Source organism: Perna viridis, chromosome 10, assembly GCF_037379345.1.
Source record: "Perna viridis isolate PV_CMFRI_1.1 ecotype Kerala chromosome 10, ASM3737934v1, whole genome shotgun sequence".
In the NCBI taxonomy this organism is placed as follows: Eukaryota; Metazoa; Mollusca; class Bivalvia; order Mytilida; family Mytilidae; genus Perna; species Perna viridis.
Genome location: NC_142454.1, coordinates 21,734,195 through 21,760,763, shown reverse-complemented (window position 1 = coordinate 21,760,763; position 26,569 = coordinate 21,734,195). Strand labels below are relative to the sequence as shown.

The 26,569-nt window shown below is 30.3% G+C and overlaps 1 protein-coding gene across 4 annotated transcripts in view; it reads left to right on the top strand.

Moving 5' to 3' along the window:
- LOC148604955 (uncharacterized) overlaps window positions 1–26,360 on the top strand; it is a 57,495-nt gene extending 31,135 nt beyond the window's left edge. For all 4 annotated transcript variants that reach the window (XM_088550517.1, XM_088550514.1, XM_088550515.1 and 1 more), the window contains 19 exons: window positions 523–774; window positions 1,297–1,389; window positions 4,055–4,144; window positions 5,096–5,206; window positions 5,702–5,962; window positions 6,959–7,072; window positions 7,402–7,698; window positions 8,301–8,453; window positions 10,018–10,107; window positions 10,586–10,681; window positions 11,433–11,528; window positions 12,162–12,314; window positions 13,800–13,898; window positions 15,044–15,217; window positions 16,290–16,397; window positions 17,181–17,376; window positions 18,710–18,796; window positions 20,447–20,545; window positions 21,157–26,360. In XM_088550517.1, coding sequence (XP_088406643.1) covers window positions 523–774; window positions 1,297–1,389; window positions 4,055–4,144; window positions 5,096–5,206; window positions 5,702–5,962; window positions 6,959–7,072; window positions 7,402–7,698; window positions 8,301–8,453; window positions 10,018–10,107; window positions 10,586–10,681; window positions 11,433–11,528; window positions 12,162–12,314; window positions 13,800–13,898; window positions 15,044–15,217; window positions 16,290–16,397; window positions 17,181–17,376; window positions 18,710–18,796; window positions 20,447–20,545; window positions 21,157–21,432 — 2,845 coding nt within the window. In that variant the 3' untranslated portion in view covers window positions 21,433–26,360. The remainder of the gene's footprint in view (window positions 1–522; window positions 775–1,296; window positions 1,390–4,054; window positions 4,145–5,095; window positions 5,207–5,701; window positions 5,963–6,958; window positions 7,073–7,401; window positions 7,699–8,300; window positions 8,454–10,017; window positions 10,108–10,585; window positions 10,682–11,432; window positions 11,529–12,161; window positions 12,315–13,799; window positions 13,899–15,043; window positions 15,218–16,289; window positions 16,398–17,180; window positions 17,377–18,709; window positions 18,797–20,446; window positions 20,546–21,156) is intronic.
- Window positions 26,361–26,569: the final 209 nt, after the last annotated feature.

Genomic DNA, 26,569 nt, shown 5'->3' with positions numbered 1-26,569 from the left:
ACCCAGGTAGCTGCTTCAGATTTAAATAACTAGGAGCTAGCTATGAATAGATTCATAAGTGAGTATTCATCAACTCTTTCAATAGCAACTGGTCATTTTAAATGTCCCAATAGCTTTGTCAATCCATTGAATTGTTAACCAGATTGGTAACAAAAGACTGTCATGGTTGTAGGAAAGTCACTGTAAAAGATCTAGCTGAACAATATTCTTTCCTTTGGATAAGATCAGCTGTTAAGTCAGCTAAATAGAGTGAAGGAATAGGACAGTGAATAGAGGAGCACAACTTTTTTCTATTGGAATGCCGACCCTTTGTTGAAAAATGTGCCAACCATGCTCAGGACAAATATGTCAATACAAAATTTTAGAATTAATAAAAAAAATCTTCGATATATTTGGAAGATGGTTTGGAATCATTTTAAAGAAATCAATAATATAAATTCCAAAAAATTTTTGTTTTTCTTACTAATTTGTTGAATTATATTTCATTGACAACCCATGAAAATGACAGTCTTCATTTTGTAGACATGCTGCTGAAATCAGACAGCACATAGAATCTGAGAAGAAGTTAAAGAATGAAATGATTCGCTATAGAAATGAACGGAACAGACAGCAAGAGAAAGTGAAGTCATTGGAAACTGAAGTTGGTAATATGTCATCTAAATTAAAGGAGCATCAGGTTTTGTCTACCTTGGAAAAAGAGAAACTACAGTCAAGTATCAAAAGGTTGAGAAATCAGCTTGATTATACTGAAACATACCAAAATAATGAAATCAGGTAGAATATATTGATTAGTGTTCAAATTTTGATGCTTTGATGTAAAAACTCTTTTAAAAAACAAATTATACAAAAAACTAAAGTATTATGATCAGAGATGGATTGAGATTAATATGACTTAAATGTATGCAAAAGTTTGCTTTGCAGTACATAATACTATCCAGAGGCAGTGTAAAAAAAATAAATGATGTGTGAAAAGATACCATTTAATTTTAAGGCTCATTTAGAAAGTAAAAAATGTAGATTTTGACATCTAATAAACATGGTAGAAGTACCGGTGTTGTGTGATATTTTGACCTCACTGACCACCTCCATGGTCCATAAAAATGTTCAAATTCAGATCACACTTAACACAAAGAATATAAACATTATAGATACCAGGAATTGTTTATTGGATATAACATTTTTATCTATTGAAAAATAAATTTATGCTGGACAAGGTACAATGATAATTGTAATCTTGATGTTAATACATGTAAGCCAATACTCACTGATCTTTTCAAAAATTAATTTTACTTACAGCTGTCGTGCATCAGACTATCAGAAGGAGGAACTGGATAAGAAAAATGAAGAGTTGGTCAAATTGACTAGGAAATTGTTTCTTGTGGAAGAGGAGTAGGTTTCAAATTTTTACATGTAATACTACATGTATTTAGTCATTAGGAACCAACATGGACGAAACTAATTTTTTTTTTTTTTAAAGTTAGGCGTTAATTTCTTATTTCTGATGTTAATTGCAAATTTAGAATTTTATTGACCATGCTTTTATTTTAAAATTAAAATAAAAATTAAAATAAATTGTTAATTATAATTCAAAATAAGAGTTTTTTTTTTTTTATTAAGTTTAAATGATTGCACACAATTTTTCTTTGTGATCGTATTATTAGGCTCTCTCATGAAGAATTTTATCAATTTTGACAAACTAAAATGGCTGTTCATGAAATACAAAATTAATTGGAACTCAAAACTTGTATTACTTAATTGCAGTTACATGTAAATCAGTAATACTAAAAATTACGCTAAAATTGACAATTAGATATCAAGGACTCTATTTTTAATCATTTGAGACTACAGTCTTTTTTTTAGTTGAAACATTTTTATTTTAAGTCACAAACAAAAACCATTACAAGTATGTTACATGTAGATCAATGAAATAAACTTTTTGTGGATGTATTACTCTAGATTCAAACCCTAGGATTTCTATTTAACCGAAAAAAAAATTGTTTTCGGTCAAATAATGGTATCACCAAGTTATCATTGTTGTTGGCATAGTTGGAAGCTGTTAACTTTCGGTTTTTTAACGACAACTTGAGTAAAAGTTATTCAAAATTTTTGAAATTTTAACACTTCGTACCTATGGCCATGGCGGAACACCCTATAGTTTTAGGAGGTACTTGCCCAACACCTTTTGATAATAAGGAATTTAAAGGGGGAATAGGGTTTCATCATTAGAACTGACAGCATTCTGGTTTGAAAAGTTTTTTGCATGATTGACTTACATGTATCTATAACTATTTGAGAGTAAATGGGGTATGAAATTGGGCCACACCAGAAAAAAATTGCCTTTTTTATTTTTTGTCCATTTTAAAAATTTATTTTCTATTTTTGTACTTGATTTCTTATGAAAATCCATACCTGCATTTTTATATCAGCTTTTGATATCTATGATTAATTTAGTTTTTATGAACCAAAGGGGCCACACCTGAAAAAATCCAACTTTTTAGCTCACCTGGTCCTTTGGGCCAAGTGAGCTATTGTCATCACAGGGCAGTAGTCATCTTGGTTGTTGTGGTACGTCAACATTGTTGTCTGTTGTCTTTAACAATTTTTCAAAACTCTTCCTATAGTACTAGACCAATTACAACTTGGTATGATTGTTGCTTAGGAAATTCTGCATATAAATATCGAGGAGATCTTCAATCTGTCAACTGACATGGTCGCCTTTAATAGAAATAGACTAGATGTCAGACAGGAGTTTTTTGCATAGATCTCAAAAACTTTTAAAGTTAGCCAAATTCTAACACTGGGAACAGTATCCAGCATATTTAGATCTCTGTGTTCAAATTTTAATGAAATTTTGTTTTGCCATGTAGGAATAATTGCCTGTTTTGGACATTTTTCACTATTTTTAATGATATTTTAAAACAAAAATGGTCTCCACTGACACTAAAAGACCAATTAGAACAAAACTTGGTATGAATGTTTCTTGGGATATTATGCATAGAACTGATTAGGGGATTTTTGATTCTTTGACAAACATGGCTGCCATTACTAAAAATAGAACATAGGGGTCAGACAACAATTTTTTTGCATACAACAATCTTCAAAACTATGATGAGATCTATCAGTGGTCAAATTTGATTTAAATCTGTTTAGCCATGATTGAGTTATTGCCCTTCTCAGACATCTTTTTTTTTATTTTCAATGTTAGTACTTTAAAAAAAAAATTCTCCTCAGAAAATACTGGAAAGAATTTAATGAAAATTGTTATGATTGTTCCTTAGGTATGAGCGTTAGGAATTTTCATTAAAAAAACATGGCCGCTTTTACAAAAATGTAATGTTACTTACCAAGCCAGGTGAGTCATTCAGGCTCTTTAGAGCCTCTAGTTTATATCCATTTGGTCCTATTTTTGGGTTCATAATGATAATTTCTGCCTGTATTTATTGAGTCAAGATTTTAGATATATCTTACAGTTTTCGAGATAAACTGTATTTGGGACCAAAGGGAATCACACCAAAACAGTCATCTTTTGAATTCTTGGTCTCAGATGTAAAAATTTTTTTTTATTCCTTTTTGAAATTCTTGCCTGTGTTTATTATTAAATTTAAGATGCCTACATTTTTTGGTTGCAAGAATCCAAGGCAAAGGTCTTTTATAAGCACCCGTTATGCAGAACTTTTTTTCACCTTTTATTCAATTTCAAATTTTGTGCTATATTGTGTCCAAATCAGTTGCTGTGTCCTTACTGAATGTGAGCAGAACCTTTCTATACCAAATCCCCCTCTTAGAAACAATAAAGGAATATCATTATTGATAAAGAAATTCCGAGAGGTGTAATCCAACATGGGTTTTAGCTTTTTAATTTATGCGAAGTGAGGATATTTTCTTTGTGAGCTTTCACACAGCGTTTCTAATTTTTATTGTACACTTGTTAACTCCTGATTTTGTAAAAAGAAAAAAATTTGCAGTGTCGGTTACATTTTTTTAAAGATAGTACTTGTTTTATACGTTGCCTTTTATTTTTATCAATTTTCAAATTAAATATTTTCTGTTTCAGGTTGGAGTCATGTAGAGGACGGATGGCTGCACTAGAGGTAAAAGCAGAGGAACAAACTCAAATTATCCTAAGATTGTCTGCAGAAGACAGGTATTATTTTGTAAAGTACCATTAACTTTTATGTTTTGTAAGATAGACCTTAAAAAATATCAAGTTGAGATATTACTCAAATTTTCAATTTCAGGCGATCTGATTGGTGAAAATTTGAGTTTAGGAGGAATTTGAAAAATCTCAATTTGAGATGCGTTAGGAAACCAGGCCCTGATATTGTGTATTAATTGTGAAATTTGTATATGACCATAAAAAAATGTGCAGTCATAGAATGGTATCATGCTGTGGTTGTTGTCAGTAGATATTTCATGTCCAGACATTAACTTGAGTACTGATATATATATATATGTATAGATCTTTATGGAATTATACCACAAAACGAAGCCAGGGATTAATTTTGGGAGTTGTGACTAACTGTTTCAGAATGAAAGGGGAGTGAAAAGTGACCAGACAAGCATTTTCATGATGCCTTGTCAATTTCTTGAGTAAATGGGAGTGTGTCTCTTTGAAATTGTACAGCTAGATGTCATACCACTCAAGAAAGGCTGGGAGTGATATTTGGAGTTGTGAGTTAAACTGGTTAGGAATGACATGTCAAAAGGGGGCCAGAAAAAATTATTTTTGTGATGTCCAGGTATTAATTCTATTAAATATGAATGGATCTCTTTGTACCATAAGATACTATACCCTCTTTCCCCAATGAAAGCTTGAATTGATTTTGGACATTGTGCTCATTGAGGAATCGGAGGCCAAAAAGGGGCAACTTTCATCATTTCTTATCAAATTCTTTTCCTGTGATGAATAATTAATTGCAATAAAATTCAGAGTGTTATTAAGCTTGAATGATGTGTCCATAATACTCTACAGTTCTGGATTCAACATCTGTGGTAATATCAAGCTGCACCCTGCTAAGCATTTTATTTTAATTGGGAAAGGTTTGTTGTGTCACTAAAAAACTAAGTTTTTGTATTTTTTCTTTCATATTAATAGGACAAGTTCAGCTAAAAGATTGTCAGACATCGAAAAAGAAAACTGGAGTTTAAAAAGAGAGCTGACTGAAGCTGTAAAGAGTTTAGATGGAGATAGGAATTTGAAAGATCGGTAAAAGCGTCTTGTGTTCTTATTGCTATGTTACTGATATTTTTTCATGTTATTTTTATGTTAAAAATTTTCTCTGAAAGAAATGAAAAACTTTTATTTCCCTCCACAAGAAGTGGCAAGGTATTATGTGATACCATCCAAAAAGTTGCATGTCTGTCCATCCAATTGTGTGTTCATTTGTCTTTCCATCTGTATGTCCAATGACAGTTTCCAAATTATAGTTTTACAAGACATTGAAGAATCTTTTTCAAACTTTGTATAGTCATTAAGTATATAAAATTCAAATCAAGTTCAAATTTGAGTTTGATAAAATTATTTCACTCAAACAAAGGTGTATCCAGATGATTTTAAGAAAACGAAGATTCTGCTCACTGGCCCAAAAGGGGCTAACTCAAGTGAATTTCTGAATAATCAACCAATCTTTTACAGTGTAAGGGGTGTCCTTGGATATGCCTGTGATAAATCACGATTTTTTTACACTTTTTTTCACACCAGATATGACAGAAATTGTAACAGACTCAAAGAAGAAATTGAAAGATTAAAAAGAGTAGAAAAAGAAAAAGATTCGTTGGAAATAGACAATGATAGACTGAAAGACCAAATAAACCAGTTACAGATTCGATGGGACAAATTAAAGTCAGACAGGTTACAGGAGAAGGAGATTGCACAGGAAGTGATGAATCTGAAGGAACAAAAATTTAAACTGGAGAATGACAAACTTCTATTGAGACAGGAAATACTGTCTTTACAAGAAAAGTATAACTAATATACATTTTTTTCTAATTTTATGCTGCTGATTAGTAATTTATGGTAAGAAATTCCTAATATAATGTGGCGGAGGCTTAGATGAAATGTTTCATGTTGAGACAATACACCTTGGTGTTCTCAGAGTAGCATTCTCACCTCCAATATGGGAGGTCGTAGGTTTGATTCCCCGTCGTACCACACCAGAGACATTAAAATTGGTAGTCACTTCTTCTCTGTCAAACATGTGGTATTTAAGGATATTCGCTTGCACTATTTTAAAATAAAAAGCTTTCTAAACTTTTGGTATAGATTTGTAAACAATTGTCTTGGGAACAAAAATACAAAATAAAATTGTAAGTCAATGACTTATTTTCAAGATATAAGGAGTTGAAAATTTGGTGGGAAAACAGACTCCTCTTGATTTTTCCTTGACTTTGCTTAGGGTCTCTAAACCTTCTTTAAAATACTAAGAAATAACAAGGATTTGAAAATATTTTGTCACATTGATCATAACATTATATATAATGAAATAGGAAAATAAAAACATAGGGTCATTGGACAAAAAATTTACAATGTAGTTGTGTAAAACCCAACAATCCTAAAACTCTTACAAAATCTGACAAAAATTCCAAAATTACAACATTGGACATCCTCAGGGAGATAGAATGATGATTGGTTAGCTCTAAGGCAAAATAATATGTCCAGGTGAGGTGGCATGCCTACCAACAGGCTGTTGCTTCTTTGAGCCAGCACAAGAAAGATCTGGCTCAGTGTGTCATACTAGTACAAACGATGGCCTGTTTAATTGGTCAATCTTTCTAGTCCTTTAATGCATGAAATATCAGGCATAAGACATTAAATTATGATCAATAAATCAATATATTGCTATATATATTATTAGTTAATACCTAATGATAATTAGTTGTTTGTAAATTGTGTGCTTTAACCATAATTTGTTCAAATTTAGATTCAAATTAAATAATTTGTACATTTGTTTACCTGCAGAGTTAAGACAGCTGATGAATATCGTCATTCAAATGAAGTTCTTAGGTCTGAAATAGTGAGTCTGAATGCAACTATCAATGGACTGAAATCAGATATTAAACTAATGGAAGACAAGTAAGTCAGCAGTATTATCTGTTTTTAACAATTTCTGCAATCAATCTACTTAGCACAGTTTTAATTTTGCAACCATCCCTCAAATCCTGATATAATGTTCTTTAAAGAAAATGTTTACTAGAGTTTAATATTCATGATACTGGTAAATACAGGAAAGTAGCAAAAACAAAATTGCTGCAAAAAATAGTTTAAAAAAAAATTGTATATAAGTTGTGGACAAATTTGCTGTCAGAGTCTCTGTGATTTTAAAATTAGACAGTTTTTTTTATCTGTTTAAATAGATACTTCTAACAAATCTATTATTTGAGTATTTCTACTACCTACCTTAGATGTAAATCAGAAACAACTGCTAGAATGACAAGAGATGATCTGTCTAGTAAATACAAAGAAGACTGTGATCGTCTGAGGAAAGAAAGAAATACTGCCCAACATGAATTAGTTAAAGTAAATAGAGAAAGAGAAGAACTGGCAAATAGACTGAGAAGTGAAACTGAATCATTGAAGTTGGAGGTAGATAAAACCAGGAATGAGAAATCTGAACTTGGTGTCCTCTATAAGGCACAATTGAATAAGGACGCAGAAAAAATAAAGCAATTGGAAAAACAAAATGAAATTCTTCAGAAAAGGTATGTTCTTGATGAAAAACACAAATTTCTTTATGAAGTATTAATACTAATTACTCATATGGTTTGCCACAATTTAAAAAGAAATTTCCAGTGCATGTAATCATAATATTTAAACTGTACGTTGGAGCATTGTCCTAAATTTTTCTTCAGTCAAAACTGTGAAAGTATTTCTATTTGTGGGTATGAATTTGTATGGTCTTTCAAGTTCGGTTGGTTCATTTTAATTAGTAAATTTTATAAGAGTATCAAAGTTTTCATTCAGAATGTAAAGTTTTGTTGGGAATTTGATTTTTTTTTGTCAGTCAGAACAACATGAATAAAAGCATACAATTTGTATTATTTCCATAGAAACAAGAACAACTTATTTAGTATACGAGTCAGCTTTAACGAGATAATTAGTATGATTTGTTGTATTTATATTTGAATCAAACATCACTTTCCTCTGAAGAAAATTATTTATTATTAATTATAAAAGCTTATACTCAGTTATTGATAGCAAAAAGGGGTATATGTCTTTTTGGTTGTACAAGATGAACACAGGTTGTAAGTACCTTATTATTTATAGCAAAAAATATTCATCAAAATCGATAACATATTTTTAGGTCTAGATCTGAGGATACAGTTTCCCAACAGCAAGCATATGAACTCCTTCAGCTAAAGAATGATTATGAAGCCTGTAAAGTACAAAAGGCTCAACTTGCTGAGGAACTCAAGGATATGAAAGACGAGAATGAAGAACTCGAAACACAACTTAAGTAAGTTGTGTAATGTTACAGAGTTATATGTTACTTTTTCTATGAACAGGCTCCAGTGCCACAAAACCTGAAAAATTGCTTGTCTGAGAAAATTCTTAACTGTTTGTGACATCATCAATTTTAAAGACTTTGATTGGAGTAACCATGGAAAATACGAATACTCTCAGACTTATGAATTTTTTAACTTTTGTGGCACCAGGGCCAGAAGTTTTCTTATGCATTTCAATGTTTTTTTTTCCATGACAAAGATCTTTATTAAAAAAAATTGGAAATGTTACCATTTACTTTCTTTATTTAATTATTCTTATCAATATTTACTATATGACTACTCCAGTCCATGTTTTTCCAGTCTTGTGTGTACTTGTTAACGGAGATTAAATCAATGTAATTATGATAGACTAAGAATAAAATCAAGGTACAGGAGCCAAAATTGTGCACATAATAAAGTGGAATTACCAATTGTAGACGTTCCTGTTGTATAAACTATGGGTTTGGTGGTAGATGTTTTTTACTATGATAAAGTAGAATGTAATTTAGTTATGGTAGTATTGATATAGTCTTGTTTTGGAAAACTGAATTTAGAATTTTTCTTTATTTCTTGAAAACAAGTTCTACAAATGTTAACTCTTCATATACTGTAAATTTGTTGTGAAAATAAATTTGAAGAAGTGTTAAAAATGCAATTTTTTTTAGAGTGTGTTTGTCCTAAATGACAAAAATTTCCAAAATAACAACACAGACTTGTCACAGTAGACTTGTTACAAGCCCCTCTTTATTATATGTATGACACAGAAAATTAATTTAACTAAGGTCTCTGATAACAACACTACTAATTGCTGTGAAGGGGATATATTCAGTCAATAAACTTGTTCATGTATTATTTAATATAAAGAGAGGGACTTGTAGCAAGCCTATACACACATTTACAGTACCTGATTCGATCCATGCAACTATTATTGTAATATGTCATAGCTTATCGATCTGTTTTCAATCAGTTATTGATCCATCAAACGAATCTGGAAAACTGGTGATCATTTCCTTTTTGACACCATGCAACCAATGATTACTTATGTACATCCTACAGAATGGTTTCTTTCCTTTTCCCGTATTACACAAATTTACTGAATGATTTAGAAATGATTTAGTTACTTCGAATATTCTGAAATTTACATGATTTGATCATTTGTTATTTTAAATAACGAAACCACAATCAGATCATACACTGTTCATGGCTTATTGATCTGTTAACAATCAGTTATTGATCTACTAAAAAGTTGCACAGATTAATTAAAGGACTACATGTCTGTATTTACATTACTTCAGATATAATTGTTGTGATACTCTGTTCAGTTCATTTTTTCTTTGCATCAGATTGTTGTCCTAAAAATTAGTGTTTTTGAGATTTTTCAAAGCTGTTGAAAGATGCAAAAAAATTAATAACCTCTATAAATGAACACATCACCATTACCTATTGTATTTGAAGAAGGAATCTTCTCTTTTATCTTTTTCTGATTGAAATGTAACCAAACAAAGTATATTTTATGACTGCTGTTATTCTATATAGAACTGCTGAAGACCATGAATGCACCCAGTGCCCAATGCTTAAGAGAGAAATTGAGAGCTTAAAAAGGAAGTTGAATGAACAAAGTAGCAGGTGTGTCTTTTATCCTTAAACTTTTACATTTAGTGATTTGTAAGATGAATGTATAAAATAATTATAGGATTTTATATTGCCATTCTCATGATCTCCTAAATTAATGACAAAATACATCATGTACATAACCTGCCTTGAATTATGAAGTTAAAGTAAAGTTTGAATTTTGAAGTCCAAGTATTGTGTTTTTGACTGCTCCATTATTTGTATTTACACTGAAATACATTGAAATAAGACCTTCCTTGTTCATACAAAGTTGAGAAGGTGTTTAATGCACTTCAAAAGCTGCATTTAGATTTAATAAAATGATACTTTCTTGCATCAGATTTCTAAACTGGACAGAAACTTTCATTTTTTACCATATCTCTGTAGTTGGAAGAATGATTTCAACATATTTTTTTAGGAAATTTGGTTTATCTTTTTAAATATGAAAAAACAAAATATTACTATCCAGATTTTCCAATTGTTTTTTTTTCAGACTAGATGAAATAAAATCTAGAAAATGTGAGTCATGTGATGAGCTGAATCATCAGTTAAAAAGAACTGAGGGTGAATTGGAAGATATCCAAAGAAGGTTTGTATATTGATTACATTAGATATAATAATCAATTATCTTTCTTGATGAGAAAGTTTTTTAATTCTGCCTAAAAAATGATGATAAATTGTAGGGAAGATATAATAAAGGAGTATCACTTTTGATTTCACTTTATTGAACAATATGGACATCTTGGTACTTAGAGAACTACCCAGGGTAGATAATTTTAGCTTCTTAGTGGCTTACTTTCAATCTCTGATTTTACATCTACCAATTTAATAGTAATTTGTTCACAGTATTTGTAGTTATACATTACTGCCTGCATTGTGAGGGTTAGAGATATGATTTCTCTTCGTTCATCAGCACTTTTGTAATACAGAGGGTATTAGTGCTCCTCCTTTACCACTACATGAAATTAGATGAAACTTTCATGAGATCATTTTAACATGGATTATTATAAATACATTGCACCTCCTACTTCAGATTTTAAATGTTTCCTAAACAACATTTACCAATACATGCAATATGGGCTTAGGAATTAAATTTTTTAGACTGTATGTTATATGCTTGTGCACACTCTAGAATCAACATTCCTCAATGGCTTTTGATCATATTTGGTACATATGTTGTCCTTATCAATATCTTGTATACTATTTATTTTAATGATCTTTGGTCAGTATTGTGTGATATGAGGGTGTTTAAATTTGGTCAATATTGCTAACATTTTCTCTAGCTATATTTTATACGAGTTGATGATAATAGAACTTAAGGGGTATATTTATGATTAAAGATTGACAAGAGAAGAGAACCGTAAATGTCTGAAATGTGATGAAAATGAAAGAAAACTGTCCCAGGCAAAACAAGATAACCTGGATTTGCAGGAGAAGTAAGTTATATACTACTTGTTTAGGGTATGATATTGTAACTGTAAAGGACATAACACTTAATAAAATTTACAGGGGACTAAAACCTTAAGCCTGTGGCATTGTAACACAATACTCTACCAATTATTTAAAGGGGTATTCCACTAGCACAGCTAAAAGATCATGGTGATTAAAGAAGCAATCGCTACAAAATGGATTTTATGTGGGAGTATAGATCTACTGTTACCAAGAAAAATATAGATTGATAATGCTTTGTGTATGTCACATATTGAAGTTATGAGCTTTGCTAGCATTTTTCAAGACTGCCTTTGATAGAAAAACAATGGAATAGGTTTGGTTATGTGTGATGTGTTGTAGGTTAGGTTATGTGTGATGTGTTGTAGGTTATTTCTGATGTGTTGTAGGTTAGGTTATTGTGATGTGTTGTAGGTTAGGTTATGTATGATGTGTTAGGGGTTAGGTTATGTGTGATGTGTTGTGTGATGTGTTGTAGGTTAGGTTATGTATGATGTTTTAGGGGTTAGGTTATGTGTGATGTGATTTGTGATGTGTTGTAAGTTAGGTTATGTATGATGTGTTGTAGGTTAGGTTATGTGTGATGTGTTGTATATTGAATATGTTTTGATTAATTTCAGGTTTAATGTTGCTAAGACTAATGCCCAGAACACAGGACGGGATGTACATGACATGAGAGAACAGATAGAATCTGAGAGAAGCAATATAAAGTCATTACAGAGGAAAGTAGAATCTCTAGAGAGGGAAAAGACAACAGGAGAAATGTTCCTACGGTAATTAGTTTGTATTAAAATATGTGCATATCATTATGTCATTTACAGTGTCACAGTTTCAAATGTTCACCTAATGTTTGTTTATTGGTTATTTAAAATCCCTATGTATGTCTGTTTTCCATGTCTGGTCTTTGTACCTGGATTACATTCTTTTGATTATCACTTTAACCTTGGTTCCCTTGATTACTCTTGAATATATAATGTTCAAAATGACATTCTGTCTGTTAGTCCATAACACTTATACATCCTTAATCTCTCCTTAACTACACTCCTTGAGACGTTGAGGTTTTCTGCATGCACCATACCTATACTCACGCTAAATGCACACCAAAGCATAATAAATGAATGTTCTATTGTTCCCTTAAATTGTTTAAATGCATGACAAACAAATGCTCCTAGCACATTTTATAGCATGGGTTTAAATGCATGATACATTAATGCTCAACATGCGTTGAAATGCACAATAGACAAATGATGAAAAATAATAATATTAACAAATATAAATGAAGAAAGTAAAAGTCAAAAATAGAATTAATAAAAATACAAAATATAATACAGCAAAAAAACATAAAAATAACAGTTGAATAAAGGAAATAATAAATATACAAAAATAAACGAATGCATAATGATGTGTAAACAAATGATAAACAATGCATGAACACTTAAATGGGAAACATGAATGTTTCAAGGAGTGAACATAATAGACTTGTTATAAGAATTCTCAGTTCATGTAATGTGGTATCGAGCTGTCATCATTGTTATTATAGAAGATTTTGTTGTTGTTGATAGATATTTCAATTTCTGGAAAATAACTTAAGTATACGTATGCATGTAGATCTCTTCAAAATTGTATGACATAGTGCCATACCTCAAAATGTAGGCACGTTTGATTTTGGGCACTTGGGTTTCAAAGTGTTTTGGAATGAAGGGTCACAAAGGTGCCAGAAACAAGCAGTTTGTTGGTTTTTAGACAATAACTTGAGTAGATGTAAATGAATCATTTTGATATTATACTTCAAGGTGTCATACTATCAAAGGAAGGCTACAATTATGGGTATTGTGACTTGAATTATGCTCATGTTTTCTTGCCTAAGTCTTGAAAGTGAAAGTGTATGGATCTCCATGACATTGAGCTACTATTTTCAAACCATAAAAATGTATCGTTGGATTATAGCCCAAAGTTTTAGGGGTCACAAGGACCAGAAATAAACATTTTCCTCAACTATGTATAAAAATCTTATTTTATTTGTGTTACTGTCTAATTTAAATTCACTGCCAAATTTATCAAGTCAGATTCTTTGGCCGTGTCAAACATTTAATAACAATCAAAATTCAGTGCTGTAGCATGTTAAAATGTTGTGTGCACACTTATCTCAACTGATCAAAGTCTGTTCTCTTCAGTCATATCAAGCTGCACCCTGTGAGGAATTTTATTTACCCAACATTTCTATTTACAAACATGAAACAAAATTCTCATTTTTACAGTGACAAAGAATCTGAGTTAAGTCAAGTTAGAGGTGAATTATCTTCACTGGACAGAAGAATTACAAATCTCCAGGACGAGAATGGAGATCTACAGAGGAGGTGAGATTGACAGTACCATTCCTTCTTTGACATCCCTCTTTAATGAACACAGAATTTACCTCAACATAAAGAAAAACAAAACAAACAACACAAACATGAAATTAAATAAAAACACAATGAAATAAGGAGCTGGGTACTGCATACATCGGAACTGATGTGATGTTTTTATTATTGCAAAAATGTGATTGGGTTGAAATGGCAATAATTTACTTCAGATTTTTGAATTTAGATATTGAAGAAGTTGCATAGCCTACAAATTTAATCACATTTTGGTGTTACTGCCGAACTGTAAAATTAATTGACTTTTGCTCTATAAGTACCTGTTTTATAAAGATATGGAGGTACACAAGAGCAACATTGGTCTGAAATGAAATTAACTGCAAGGTCTGAGTTGCTTCAAAAGTTTATAAAATTGATTATGACTACATGTGTAATTTATTTGATACTTCTTTCTGAAACAACAAAAAGCTGTACGATATCTATAAACATGGAAGTGTAATGTCTAGACCATCTAGATATTATACTTCCATGCTATAAACTACAGCTTACAATGTTCCAAATATTATTGAATATTGGGTGCAGTTATACATAAGTGAACACAATATTTTTTTTTTTTAATTTTAAGTACAGTTGTAGTATATTTTCTGAGTAAACCTTCATTTTTTATTCAGATGAAATATACTATATCCACACTTTGGTCTTTATTATAGTTGTATTATAATTATTCTGTATTGTGTATATCTCACATATTCCTTTTTCAAAACACAAAAATATGAAAAACAATAATTGTTAAAAAATATTTGCTGAAAATGAAAAAAATGATTGCCTGATATGAAAAAAAATTGTCAGAAAGTAAGTGCATATTGCCACTTTGTTTTATAAACACATTTATAATTGTTATTTGCCAAAGTAAATTTCCACAAAGTAGTATGGTTTCTATAATAAATTAATTTGATGTTGGTAGAGTAGTCCAGTGCACTGTATTGAAAAATCAAAGTAAAGTTATAGCAATGCACTAATTTATTGAACTATGTTGTATATTGTGTAGGTAATGTCAGTGGTATATCAAGGTAATTAAGAAAGAAAACTGATTATATCCATAGTATAAATAATTAATTAGAAATCAATGATTTGTTGTTGATTAGGTGTAAATCTAGAGAAGAAGCTCTGGTAAAAATGGACTCTGATATAAGGCAGTTAAAAAAAGAAAACAGCCAGTTACAATCTGATATGATAGTGGTGAAACAAGAGAAAGAAACCCTTGTTAGTAAACTGGAGATAGAAAGAGTGGACAAGTTGGAACTACAGGAAAGACTAAGGTAATTGTTCATGGCTGGTTTCATGGCTTATCGATTATATATGTAGGGGTATTTTATTGCTTACTTAGGTACCAGTTGCTGTAAGAATCAGGCAGAGGGTGAAAAAAGGTATTAAAAAAAAACACCATTTGGAAGTGTGATTTGACCATTTGCACCATTAGAATAATAGAAAAGACTAGATTTTCCATTTCAGTTTGGTTAATTGAGTTTTAAATTCTTTGAAATGCACTGACAATGGACATTTCAAGGGCAGATAACTCTGTCAAAAACCTCATAAGGGTTATGGACATGCATGTTTCTGATTTTTTCCATTTTTTCTGATTCTTACAAAAACTTACACTTCATGTTCAAACTTATAGGTGCAAGTGCACTTATGTCATCATTTTGCTTCTGTTGTTTGTTTACTTTTAACATTTTTGCTATACATGTGCATGAAAACTTCTTCACTGATTATTACCAAACTTGTTTGAATGATGTACGGGAAAGCCTCTACAATGGACCCTCCTTTGATTTCCTTTAAGCAAACAAGATTCTCTCTAGAGGCTATCTAATATATTTTGATTGACATATTAAAAAAAAAAAACTTCTCTGAAACCACATGTTCGGAAACTTATTAGGGTTTTAACGTCAATGTGTTCCACAAATGATCTACTATAATGTAAAGTATCACTCAGGTGACTGGAGGGTGGCTGGTGCTGCTATCAAAATTTTTACTTAATTCCTATGAGGAAAGTTATTTTGGCATATAATTCTGCTTTAATTAAACCAGATAGTTTGTATATTGCCGTGCCATTTCATTTGGTTAATTCTTTAATAATTATCTTTTTGCAATAAGGTATATGTGTTAAATTTTAGTATCTTGTAACAGTGCGTAAGTTCATTTAAGAAGACAATTCTTCTGTAGTTTTTGTCCATTTTTGCAATACTTGTTTATACACAAATTTAAGTCTTGCTTTCTTGCTTGAAGTATTCTCAATATGGTCCCAGTTTGTTATATTTAGATAGTACTGTGTACAAATTATCAATTGATTTTTGAAGTCTAGTTAATAAAGCAAATTGTTACTTTTTTCAGGAACAAATCATCTCCAGTTGTTTCGGATCAACGATCTTGTCAAAACTGTTGGAAGTATAGAAATGAGATTTCAGACTTGAGAAGAGAACTGGAAGAGATGAGGGATAGGTATGATATTGAGATAGATGTATATTGGTAATTTATTTCCTCACTTTAGCTGGCACAGCCAAAACCAGAATATCTGAGGGAAGTTAATCAATTATAATAAGTTCATACACCTGGAAAATTTTTTTCATATGGCTTAAAAAATTTGTGTTTACCATTTTAGTGCTACTTTTGTCTATTCAAGTGTATAAATATCTTCCCATTTATTTCTATGTGGAAAAAATTGAAAGAAACCTCTGTGGAAACTCCTTGGTGTGTATTTAAATGTCTAAATATGTTTAACATCACCAAATGATGGTAAAATTTACATTGAATATATCGGATAACTGATATCCTTCATCACCATAAAACTAATAAAGTTCAAGATCAAAACATATATTGTGAAGCTGTATCATGCTGTGGGTGATTATACCTTTATCAAAGGCACACATCTGACGGCAGATGATAAGGAATCTGAATGAAAACGAGGGCCAGGGTGTTTTTATCAAAAACTAGAAATGAATTAAATGTTGAAAACAATTAAGAAATAATTTAACCGACTTTCACCAAATCTACTTCCAGTTTGTCTGTGACGTCATTTGAGACTAACCAATGGGTATGATTTAATAATAAAACACAAATCTAAGGTTTTAGTCGAACAAACTGCATGATGGAAAACACCTGGTGTAAAATTTTTCCAAGGCTTTAAAATCAAAGGAAGAAGTAAAGATACATAAAGTAAAAAGTAATGAAAAAGAAATTATGTTTGTGTATAGTTTAAGAAATCTACAAAGTATTTATTGTTAGATTGAGTGAAGCAGCTGGAAATAAACTCAGGGACAACAACCCAAATATAGCTGACCTCAGTGATATGAACCGCCCAACATCTCTTGCGGAGAAATTTTCATCACTTTATACAGATGAATATACAGATGCTATGGAATCAATAGAAGATGACATGGATGAACCTACGGCTGTAGAGGTCATGCTTAGTTGGCTTAAGGTAATACAGAAAAGCTTAGTTATTGTATAATAAGAAATAGACTTTTATTGACATAACAAACAGGTTAATTTATGTTGTAAAAGAAAGACAATCCTGGTGTATGTTATTATACAAACAATATATATTTACATGCAAGTATTTCATCAATAGATGTTAATTCTCTTAGAAGAGTCCAAGCTGAAACCATATAAAAACCAAAATGAAAATCCATGAACATAGATAACGATTGTAAAGGAGATTATGAATGCAAATCGTGCTGAGGCAGTTTTTAAAGCCTGTCTGTCTGTTTGACGGATAACTCTAGAATTCTTTGTAGAATTTTCATAATTGTTTTGATTAAATATTTGTCATAGGTGGGAGCTGGGTTTTATTTTCAATGTATTTAAACCCCTTGCAAAGAAAGTTTATTTTGGATGTATGGGAATCATCCTGTTTGTCTATCTGTCATTCTGTCAATATGTTGACCAACAGTTTGTCTGTCTAAATATCTTGTAGGGGTAATTCCTAGTAAATAGCTTAGTGGATTTTTTAAAAATGGTATGTTCATATTATAACTAAATGGGTCCTGAAAATGAACTTTGTGGAAGCAGAACTGTTGCTCAGTATTCGTTAAAATATGTGTTTAACTTGCCAATAAAACTAAGACATTGAAACCTTATTTCTGGATAGAGCCAAATATGTAAATTCTGCCAAGTCAGTGAAAAGCCCTCGATTTGTTCTTATTTTAAGGAGATAATGGTCATTTGCATTGAAACCTTGAAATTGATATTCAAGCTATGAAAGACAACTGTGAAAGTAATGCTGTTTGTGGGGTACCAATTTTCATGGTTTTTTGTTCATAAAATTATTAATTTTGTTAAACTGCCTGATGAAGTTGACCTAGAGTAAGGGACACACCTCTTGAAATCATTGATATGTTTGTATCATATTCAATTTCACCAAAGACTTCCAAGCTTTCATTTTAAAAAGAATGAAATAAATCCAAGTTACTTTGATGCTTACATGAGACTGATAGAAAGATGTCCATTGACTTGTAAGAATTGTGTCCCCTACCTTATGTCTACCTCCTTAAATGGCAAATATTTGCCCCTTGTTTGTTTACAAGAATCTGTAAGGCTACCTTTCCAGTTCTTTGAATTTTAAAATTCATATATGTTTGCATGAATTTATTTGTTTTGGAAAACAGTATATAGTAAAATCCTTGAGAAAGAATTACCTCATGAAATTTTACCGGTAATTTAATTGATACATGTATTGTGGACTACTCATGCAAAACTCATTATTCATCTCTATCAAGCAGAGAAATAACATGTTATAATTGATTTCTTACTAGCAATGTTTTGATTGGTGTGAAAAATTAGCCAAAGAACAGAGGAAGAATCTGACTGAAGAATCCATTGGATTTATGAGACAATATCATGTAAGTCCTTAGTTACCAAGTATAATCTTGTTGGTCTTCTCTAGAAAATGACTCAAGTCTAGATCCTTAGTTATTGTTATATGAACATTGTAACAAATTTTTAAAACATCTAGAAAATTACTTAGTTAATTTTGAATTGTATGATGATTATGTACCTACATGTATATTAAAGGTTGATAAAATCATTACATAAAAAAATGAAAATCTTGACTGATATGACTCATACGATTATACCTCTTGCTCAGATATACTGGTAAAAGCATGCCATTGTAATAGTGGGAGATTGGCCAACTTAGCATAGGTCTTCATAGAATACTCCAGATGAACTTGCATTTGCTAATAAGAATAAACAAAGCTTTTGGAAATTTTAAGATCTTTAAACATTTAAAAAAGAGGCACCAAAACAAAAGAATATTTAGATGAAAAATCTGTGTAGACTACTGACCTTGTAAATAGAAATGTGTGGACAGAAAACACCATTAGCCATGTTGTAGCAGATGCAAATTTAGGTGATATTTATTACCCTCCCAAGTGAAGGAATAATCAAGGGAACCAAGGTTATAGCAGTATATGTAAATGGGTAACTCGGACTCCACGAAAAAACTGGGAACATGAAGTTTAGGCCTTATATAGGTTTCACACTGTCTGTCTGCCTGTCTGTCCGCCCATCGATTCATCCCTCAGTCCGTCTGTCCAAACTATGTTCTTAGCAGCCTGCAGCATTGTTATGAATCTTTGAGGAATTTAGTTTAACCATGTGTAGATATGCAAACTGTCAGGAATTCATGTCTGGACAAAAATTGTAGAAATGTTGAATTTAGGCATTTTCAGAGTAACTTGGTCTTATGTGTTGTCAGTAACTCCTCCTCAACAATTTTCAGGATTGTTATGAAACTTCTTGGGATGTTGAATTACCATATGAGAATGTGATTATTGTAAGGAATTTATGTTTGGTATAAAATTATATAAATGATGGCTGTTGGGACTTAGGCATTTATCAACAAAACTAAATCTAATGCTCTGTCAACAACTCCTCCTTGATGACTTGTAGTATTGTCATGAAACTCAATGAAGTGGTAGATTACCATATGGAGATGAACATGTTGAAAATTATCAGCAAAACATGGTCTCATGCGTTGTCTGAAACTCCTCCTCAAAGACTTGTAGGATTGTTAAGAAACCTCTTTTAGATGTGCATATTGTTAGGATTTATGTTAGATGAAATAGTGGAAATGACAACCCTTTGAACTTACACATTTTCAGCATAATTTGGTAATTGCCTTGTCCACAATTCCTCCTTAATAACTTGCAGGATTGTTATGAAACTCAGTGGAGTGTAAAATTACCATATGGAGATATGTGTATTGTCTGGAATTAATCATTTACCATTGTTGTGTTGTCAACAAAAATAGTCCTGCTGCTGTTTTCAGTTAGGTGTTTTAGGAAAGGCAGCAAATTGTGTGACAAAAGTGCTTATTCTATCCACCAAAACAATTGTGTCCAATATGAATCAAATCACCAAAATGGTCCCCAAAGGAACATTATTCAACAGGCTTTAGGGGTACTAGTCCTGTTAAGTGCAATGTGTAGTTTGTGTAAAAGTATTCCTAACTGTTGAAGATGGCATCACTCAACTGTTCTGTTTTGTAGAAGCTGAATACAGATGCAGTAGTTTCGGATAGGTGTCTTATTCATGTTAAAGAATTTCAGAAGAAAATTGCCTTGGATTCATTGTCTGCTGTTGACCAGGTATGTTTATTTCTACAGTAAAAGCTCCAAAATGGAATCCATTTTTAACTTCAGATTGTTCAAGTTACACTGGGTTCTTAATGTGTTGTAATTGAAATTAAGTAAAATGTCTGGTATGGCAGGGTTCACTGTTCAAGAAGACAGTTATTTGTAGACAGGTTTTGAATGTTATTTGAAACTTAATTTAAATGGAATTGTTTGACTTGTTTGTTTCAATTTTAATATTCATTCTTCAAAAACTCCTGAAGATTCCATACAAACAATGCTTTAAAGCAAGATCTACTACCAAGCTTCTTTCAAAACTATGAACTTTCATACAACTTACAGCTGTGTAAGAGGGTCTTCAGTCTTACCACAACACTTGTTACTACTTAGGTGGTATCAATTTCTTAGGTTATATAGAAGAGTTTTGCTTATTGGTTTCAAATTTTATTTCTTCCATGAGGAAAAAACTATTAAGGAATGTACCAATTTTAAGTAATATTATTTTTTTTACAAGAAACTGAAGTGTATTTGACAATCGATGTTAAACGTGTATCAATCAATCAAATAATCAGTGTGTATTGTGAAGAATGGATATTTTGTAATTACATGTACATTTTTTGTTTCAGATTTGTCATGCAAAAAGTATTACTGAGAAAAAATTTAAGACTGACCAACAGATTATTAAGTACATAAAAAGATGCACAGAACTGTGCTGGATGATGCAGATAGCTGATCCACCACTCTATCTCAAGTTTGACGTTGCACAGGATGAAAATCTTGACAAAAACATCTATAATGTATTTACAAAAAGTGGCAGCAAAATTGCATATTTAGTATGGCCTATACTATACCTTCATAAAAATGGACCCATGCTTGGTAAAGGTGTGGCACAAGGGAGGTAATCCAATAAAAGTGGTCAGGTCCTTCGTATTCTGTGATATTTTTATTTGCTTACAATAGACTTTTAAGTAAATATAACATTTTTTATTCACTAGCATGTAGTTTATGATGCATTTAATCTGGTTTCTGGTCAATACTATGAGGAACCCTAGTGAATTATCTTAATTCACTTTACTATTGTACATTTGTATTGAAAATAATATATTAAATTTGATAGAAATGTTTAAACTTAAAAAAAAAAAAGTTGAATATTCAAATGTACATGTATAAAAGTATGTCATATATAATCAGCCAATCAAAAGACAGAAGATGTCACTTGTTACATGACCTAGGGTTATCTTTGGGAGAAACTTGTGGAACGAAAATATTTCACAGGCTTCCAGCTTAAAAAATGTTTTAAACATGATAAAAATGCAACATAAGTTTTTGACATGTTTAGGACAAAATTGCAAAAATATGATAAATGTATGTTTAAGACTGTAGAACGAAAATCATGAAAAAATATCAATATAATTTTTTTAACTTTTTTTTCATATGGTGCCAAATAAAAAGCATATGTATGTTATATGAGATTATTTTTTTGTGATTTAAGACTTTTAACACAGGTCCTAATGATATGTTTCTATGGTGCATGTTTTAGAACACATGAAAACATATGTTGCAGTTTTTTTTAATGTGTTTACAGAAAGTTTTTAAGAAAATCCTTATACAAATGTGGGTTATTCCTCATTGGACATTTGAATTTGAATTTGAATAAGTGGACTTACATTTGTAAAGTAAGATAGAAAGGTCTGAAAATGTAAATTATTTTCTTTTACATTATATTGTACCACATTTACAAATACTTAGGGTAGATTTTACTTTGAAAGTTTGTGAAAATATTTAAATATTTTCTTCATATTCTGTATTAGATCTGAGAATTGTTTTCTTTAAACATTAATTATCAAGCAATCTCAAAAACAGTTCAATTTCCTTCCAGTAAATACATTTTAATCAGGGAATACTTTATATTGTCTTTTAAAAACTCTCCTTCAAGATTTATCTCCCTTGTGCAGTATTGTTTCCCTTTTAATCTTGTTAAGATGTGACATGATTCCTCAAGAACTTTACATAAGATTTTGGCAATTTTATTTAACTTCATTATCTCAACCCATAATTTGAATTATTTTTTTTGAAAATTGTTGAATTTAAGATTTCTATCCCTAATGAAAGACAACCATTTTCTTACATGAGGAGATAACTCTGACTAATTACAAATTTGACAAAATTGTGTAAGAACTACCTGATGTTAAATACATGAATGATAGTATCTATATTAATTTGATAATACCGTGTATACAGTTTTGAACAATCTAATTTTGTTCTCATTCTACTGAATTTATCTTTATTAATATATTGCATTATTTTTGGTTTATAGTTTTAGGTTTATATACATAATTGTGGAGTTTGTTTTACTTTAATCTGTCTGAATTATGGTTTTAATTGACTTATTAATGCTTTCAATCATGAATGATATTCAATTTTGTAAACCGTCCTGTGTATTTTATTTTTGTAACCTCCTAGTCTGTCTTTTTTTTCAAAAGATGAAACCTCATCATATTGATTATTTAATTTAATAATTTTATTTTCATCAGAATTTATAAATTAGATTTTATCGCAAAGAAAATGAATTGAATAGATTTTGAAATAAATGATTTTTTTTAGACATTTTCAAATGATTGTTAAAGTGCCAATGAATTTAAGCAGTTGAATTAAAGATTGAAGTATTGTCAAGTAACTTTGAATGAATGAATTGATATGTAAATTTAGATTGATGTATAGAACATGGTTTGAAAACTTTAAGCATTTTTAAGAATTTTGTTTGCATTTTTATTTTATTTTCTGTCAAGTAATTTTATGTGAAACATGCTGTGGAAATGTAATACACATGGAGTTTTTATCTTATTGATTTTCAACAGGATTTGTTTACATTTATGTGATAACATGATTTAGGATATTAATATTTAAAAACATCTTCAAATGGGAGAACCTGATCTTACAGAATTTTGCAAATGATCTTATATATGGAAATTAATAAGTTTTTGTTTAATTGATATGTAATTGATACATGTATTGTGGACTACTCATGCAAAACTCATTATTCATCTCTATAAAGCAAAGAAATAACATGTTATAATTGATTTCTTACTAGCCTTGCGTGATTTAAGACTTTTAACACAGGTCCTAATGATATGTTTCTATGGTGCATGTTTTAGAACACATATGTTGCAGTTTTTTTTAATGTGTTTACAGAAAGTTTTTAAGAAAATCCTTATACAAATGTGGGTTATTCCTCATTGGACATTTGAATTTGAATTTGAATAAGTGGACTTACATTTGTAAAGTCCATGTAAGATAGAAAGGTCTGAAAATGTAAATTATTTTCTTTTACATTATATTGTACCACATTTACAAATACTTAGGGTAGATTTTACTTTGAAAGTTTGTGAAAATATTTAAATATTTTCTTCATATTCTGTAATAGATCTGAGAATTGTTTTCTTTAAACATTAATTATCAAGCAATCTCAAAAACAGTTCAATTTCCTTCCAGTAAATACATTTTAATCAGGGAATACTTTATATTGTCTTTTGAAAACTCTGCTGCAAGATTTATCTCCCTTGTGCAGTATTGTTTCCCTTTTAATCTTGTTAAGATGTGACATGATTCCTCAAGAAATTTACATAAGATTTTGGCAATTTTATTTAACTTCATTATCTCAACCCATAATTTGAATTATTTTTTTGAAAATTGTTGAATTTAAGATTTCTATCCCTAATGAAAGACAACCATTTTCTTACATGAGGAGATAACTCTGACTAATTACAAATTTGACAACAATTGTGTAAGAACTACCTGATGTTAAATACATGAATGATAGTATCTATATTAATTTGATAATACCATGTATACAGTTTTGAACAATCTAATTTTGTTCTCATTCTACTGAATTTATCTTTATTAATATATTGCATTATTTTTGGTTTATAGTTTTAGGTTTATATACATAATTGTGGAGTCTTTTTTACTTTAATCTGTCTGAATTATGGTTTTAATTGACTTATTAATGCTTTCAATCATGAATGATATTCAATTTTGTAAACCGTCCTGTGTATTTTATTTTTGTAACCTCCTAGTCTGTCTTTTTTTTCAAAAGATGAAACCTCATCATATTGATTATTTAACTTAATAATTTTATTTTCATCAGAATTTATAAATTAGATTTTATCGCAAAGAAAATGAATTGAATAGATTTTGAAATAAATGATTTTTTTAGACATTTTCAAATGATTGTTAAAGTGCCAATGAATTTAAGCAGTTGAATTAAAGATTGAAGTATTGTCAAGTAACTTTGAATGAATGAATTGATCTGTAAATTTAGATTGATGTATAGAACATAGTTTGAAAACTTTAAGCATTTTTAAGAATTTTGTTTGCATTTTTATTTTATTTTCTGTCAAGTAATTTTATGTGAAACATGCTGTGGAAATGTAATACACATGGAGTTTTTATCTTATTGATTTTCAACAGGATTTGTTTACATTTATGTGATAACATGATTCAGAATATTAATGTTTAAAAACATCTTCAAATGGGAGAACCTGATCTTACAGAATTTTGCAAATGATCTTATATATGGAAATTAATAAGTTTTTGTGGCTTTCTAATATAATTGGAGCCTTTTCATCAGAATTGTAAAATTGATTTGCAACTATGTAACAGCCTAAATTACTACTTGTAACCCTTAAATTATATAATTCCAAAGCCGAACTGTATTGCTGTTCCATTAAACCATGTTTTAGAAAATATTTAAACTAAACTTGCATCATTTGGTAAGTGTTAATAGTTTTAGCTGCAAATACTAAGCCTTTCCTTCACAGGGATTTGACTGGAATTTTTTTTGCACTATTTAATTCAGCCAAAAATTCAAAAAGTTCATGATTTTTTTAAAATTTAGTTACGGAAAGTATTAACTGGCAAAGTGTCTTCAGAAAACAGGTTGCAGAGACAGGTTCATAGTACCATGGAGACAGCAGAGGTATCAAAAGGGCAGAAAAATTCTTTTTTTTTTTTTTACATTTTTCTTCACCGAAAATTGGCTTTAAACATTTGTTGAAAATCAGTGTGAAATGGTAAGGTAAGAAACATAGTAAATCCATAAAAATAGCTATTGAACAAATTTTAGGGTGTTGTGCTTAGAAAAGTAATGTAAGGCCTCTAGATATTTATGTCATTTTTTTAGTTGAAAGACTATCAAGTCAAATAATAAAAAAAAAGTGTTGATAAATCCATGGTCTATACAGGTCCTATGAAAGGGAGGCAGTGTTTTAAAAATAGGAGCGTCGAAAGGCGTCATTATGAAGGAAAGGGCTAACTATTTTTCTTCATGAGCACCAAGTTAGTTGTTCAAAGACCATCTATGCAATGATGTATTTTTAACCATTCCAAATTGTTGTGTTATTTTGTTAGTGACTTTATCATGTTGGAAAATACTTATGTATGCAAATTAATATGTGTATTTTTTATAGTATGAGAATTTGGTTCAAGGGACAAATTTTGAAAAATGCTACTCTAGGCCTGAGTGCCACAAGACTATAAATCATTCCTAAGAGTGAGAATATTCCTAACTTCTGTAATAACTGAAATCAAATTATTTGAATTCTATGATGCTACAAACAGTTTAGAAAATTCTTAGAATTCAGTAATTTTTCAAGTTTTGTGATTCTGAAGCCCAAATTTGAGTAATTAAAAAGTATAGTAAAAACGTAAAGTCTTGTTTGCTAGGACTTTTCCGTCGATCATAAATCATTTAACCTGGATAGACCCTGTACTATAACATGTATAAACATATTTTTGACTGAATAAAATACAAAGTACATATACTTGTAAATTTGCTTTCCTTTTTAGTCTTGACCTCTATGCAGGCTCTTGGGTCAGTTTTTTATTTATAAATTGCTCGTATCTACAAGATAGTAACAACACTTATGTATATCATATACCTTTGAAACATCTTGAATTATCATTAATCATTTAAGTTACAAGTTATAGCAAGCCCAATTTTATAATGCTCAAAATATGTTTTAGATCACAAGGTAAAAA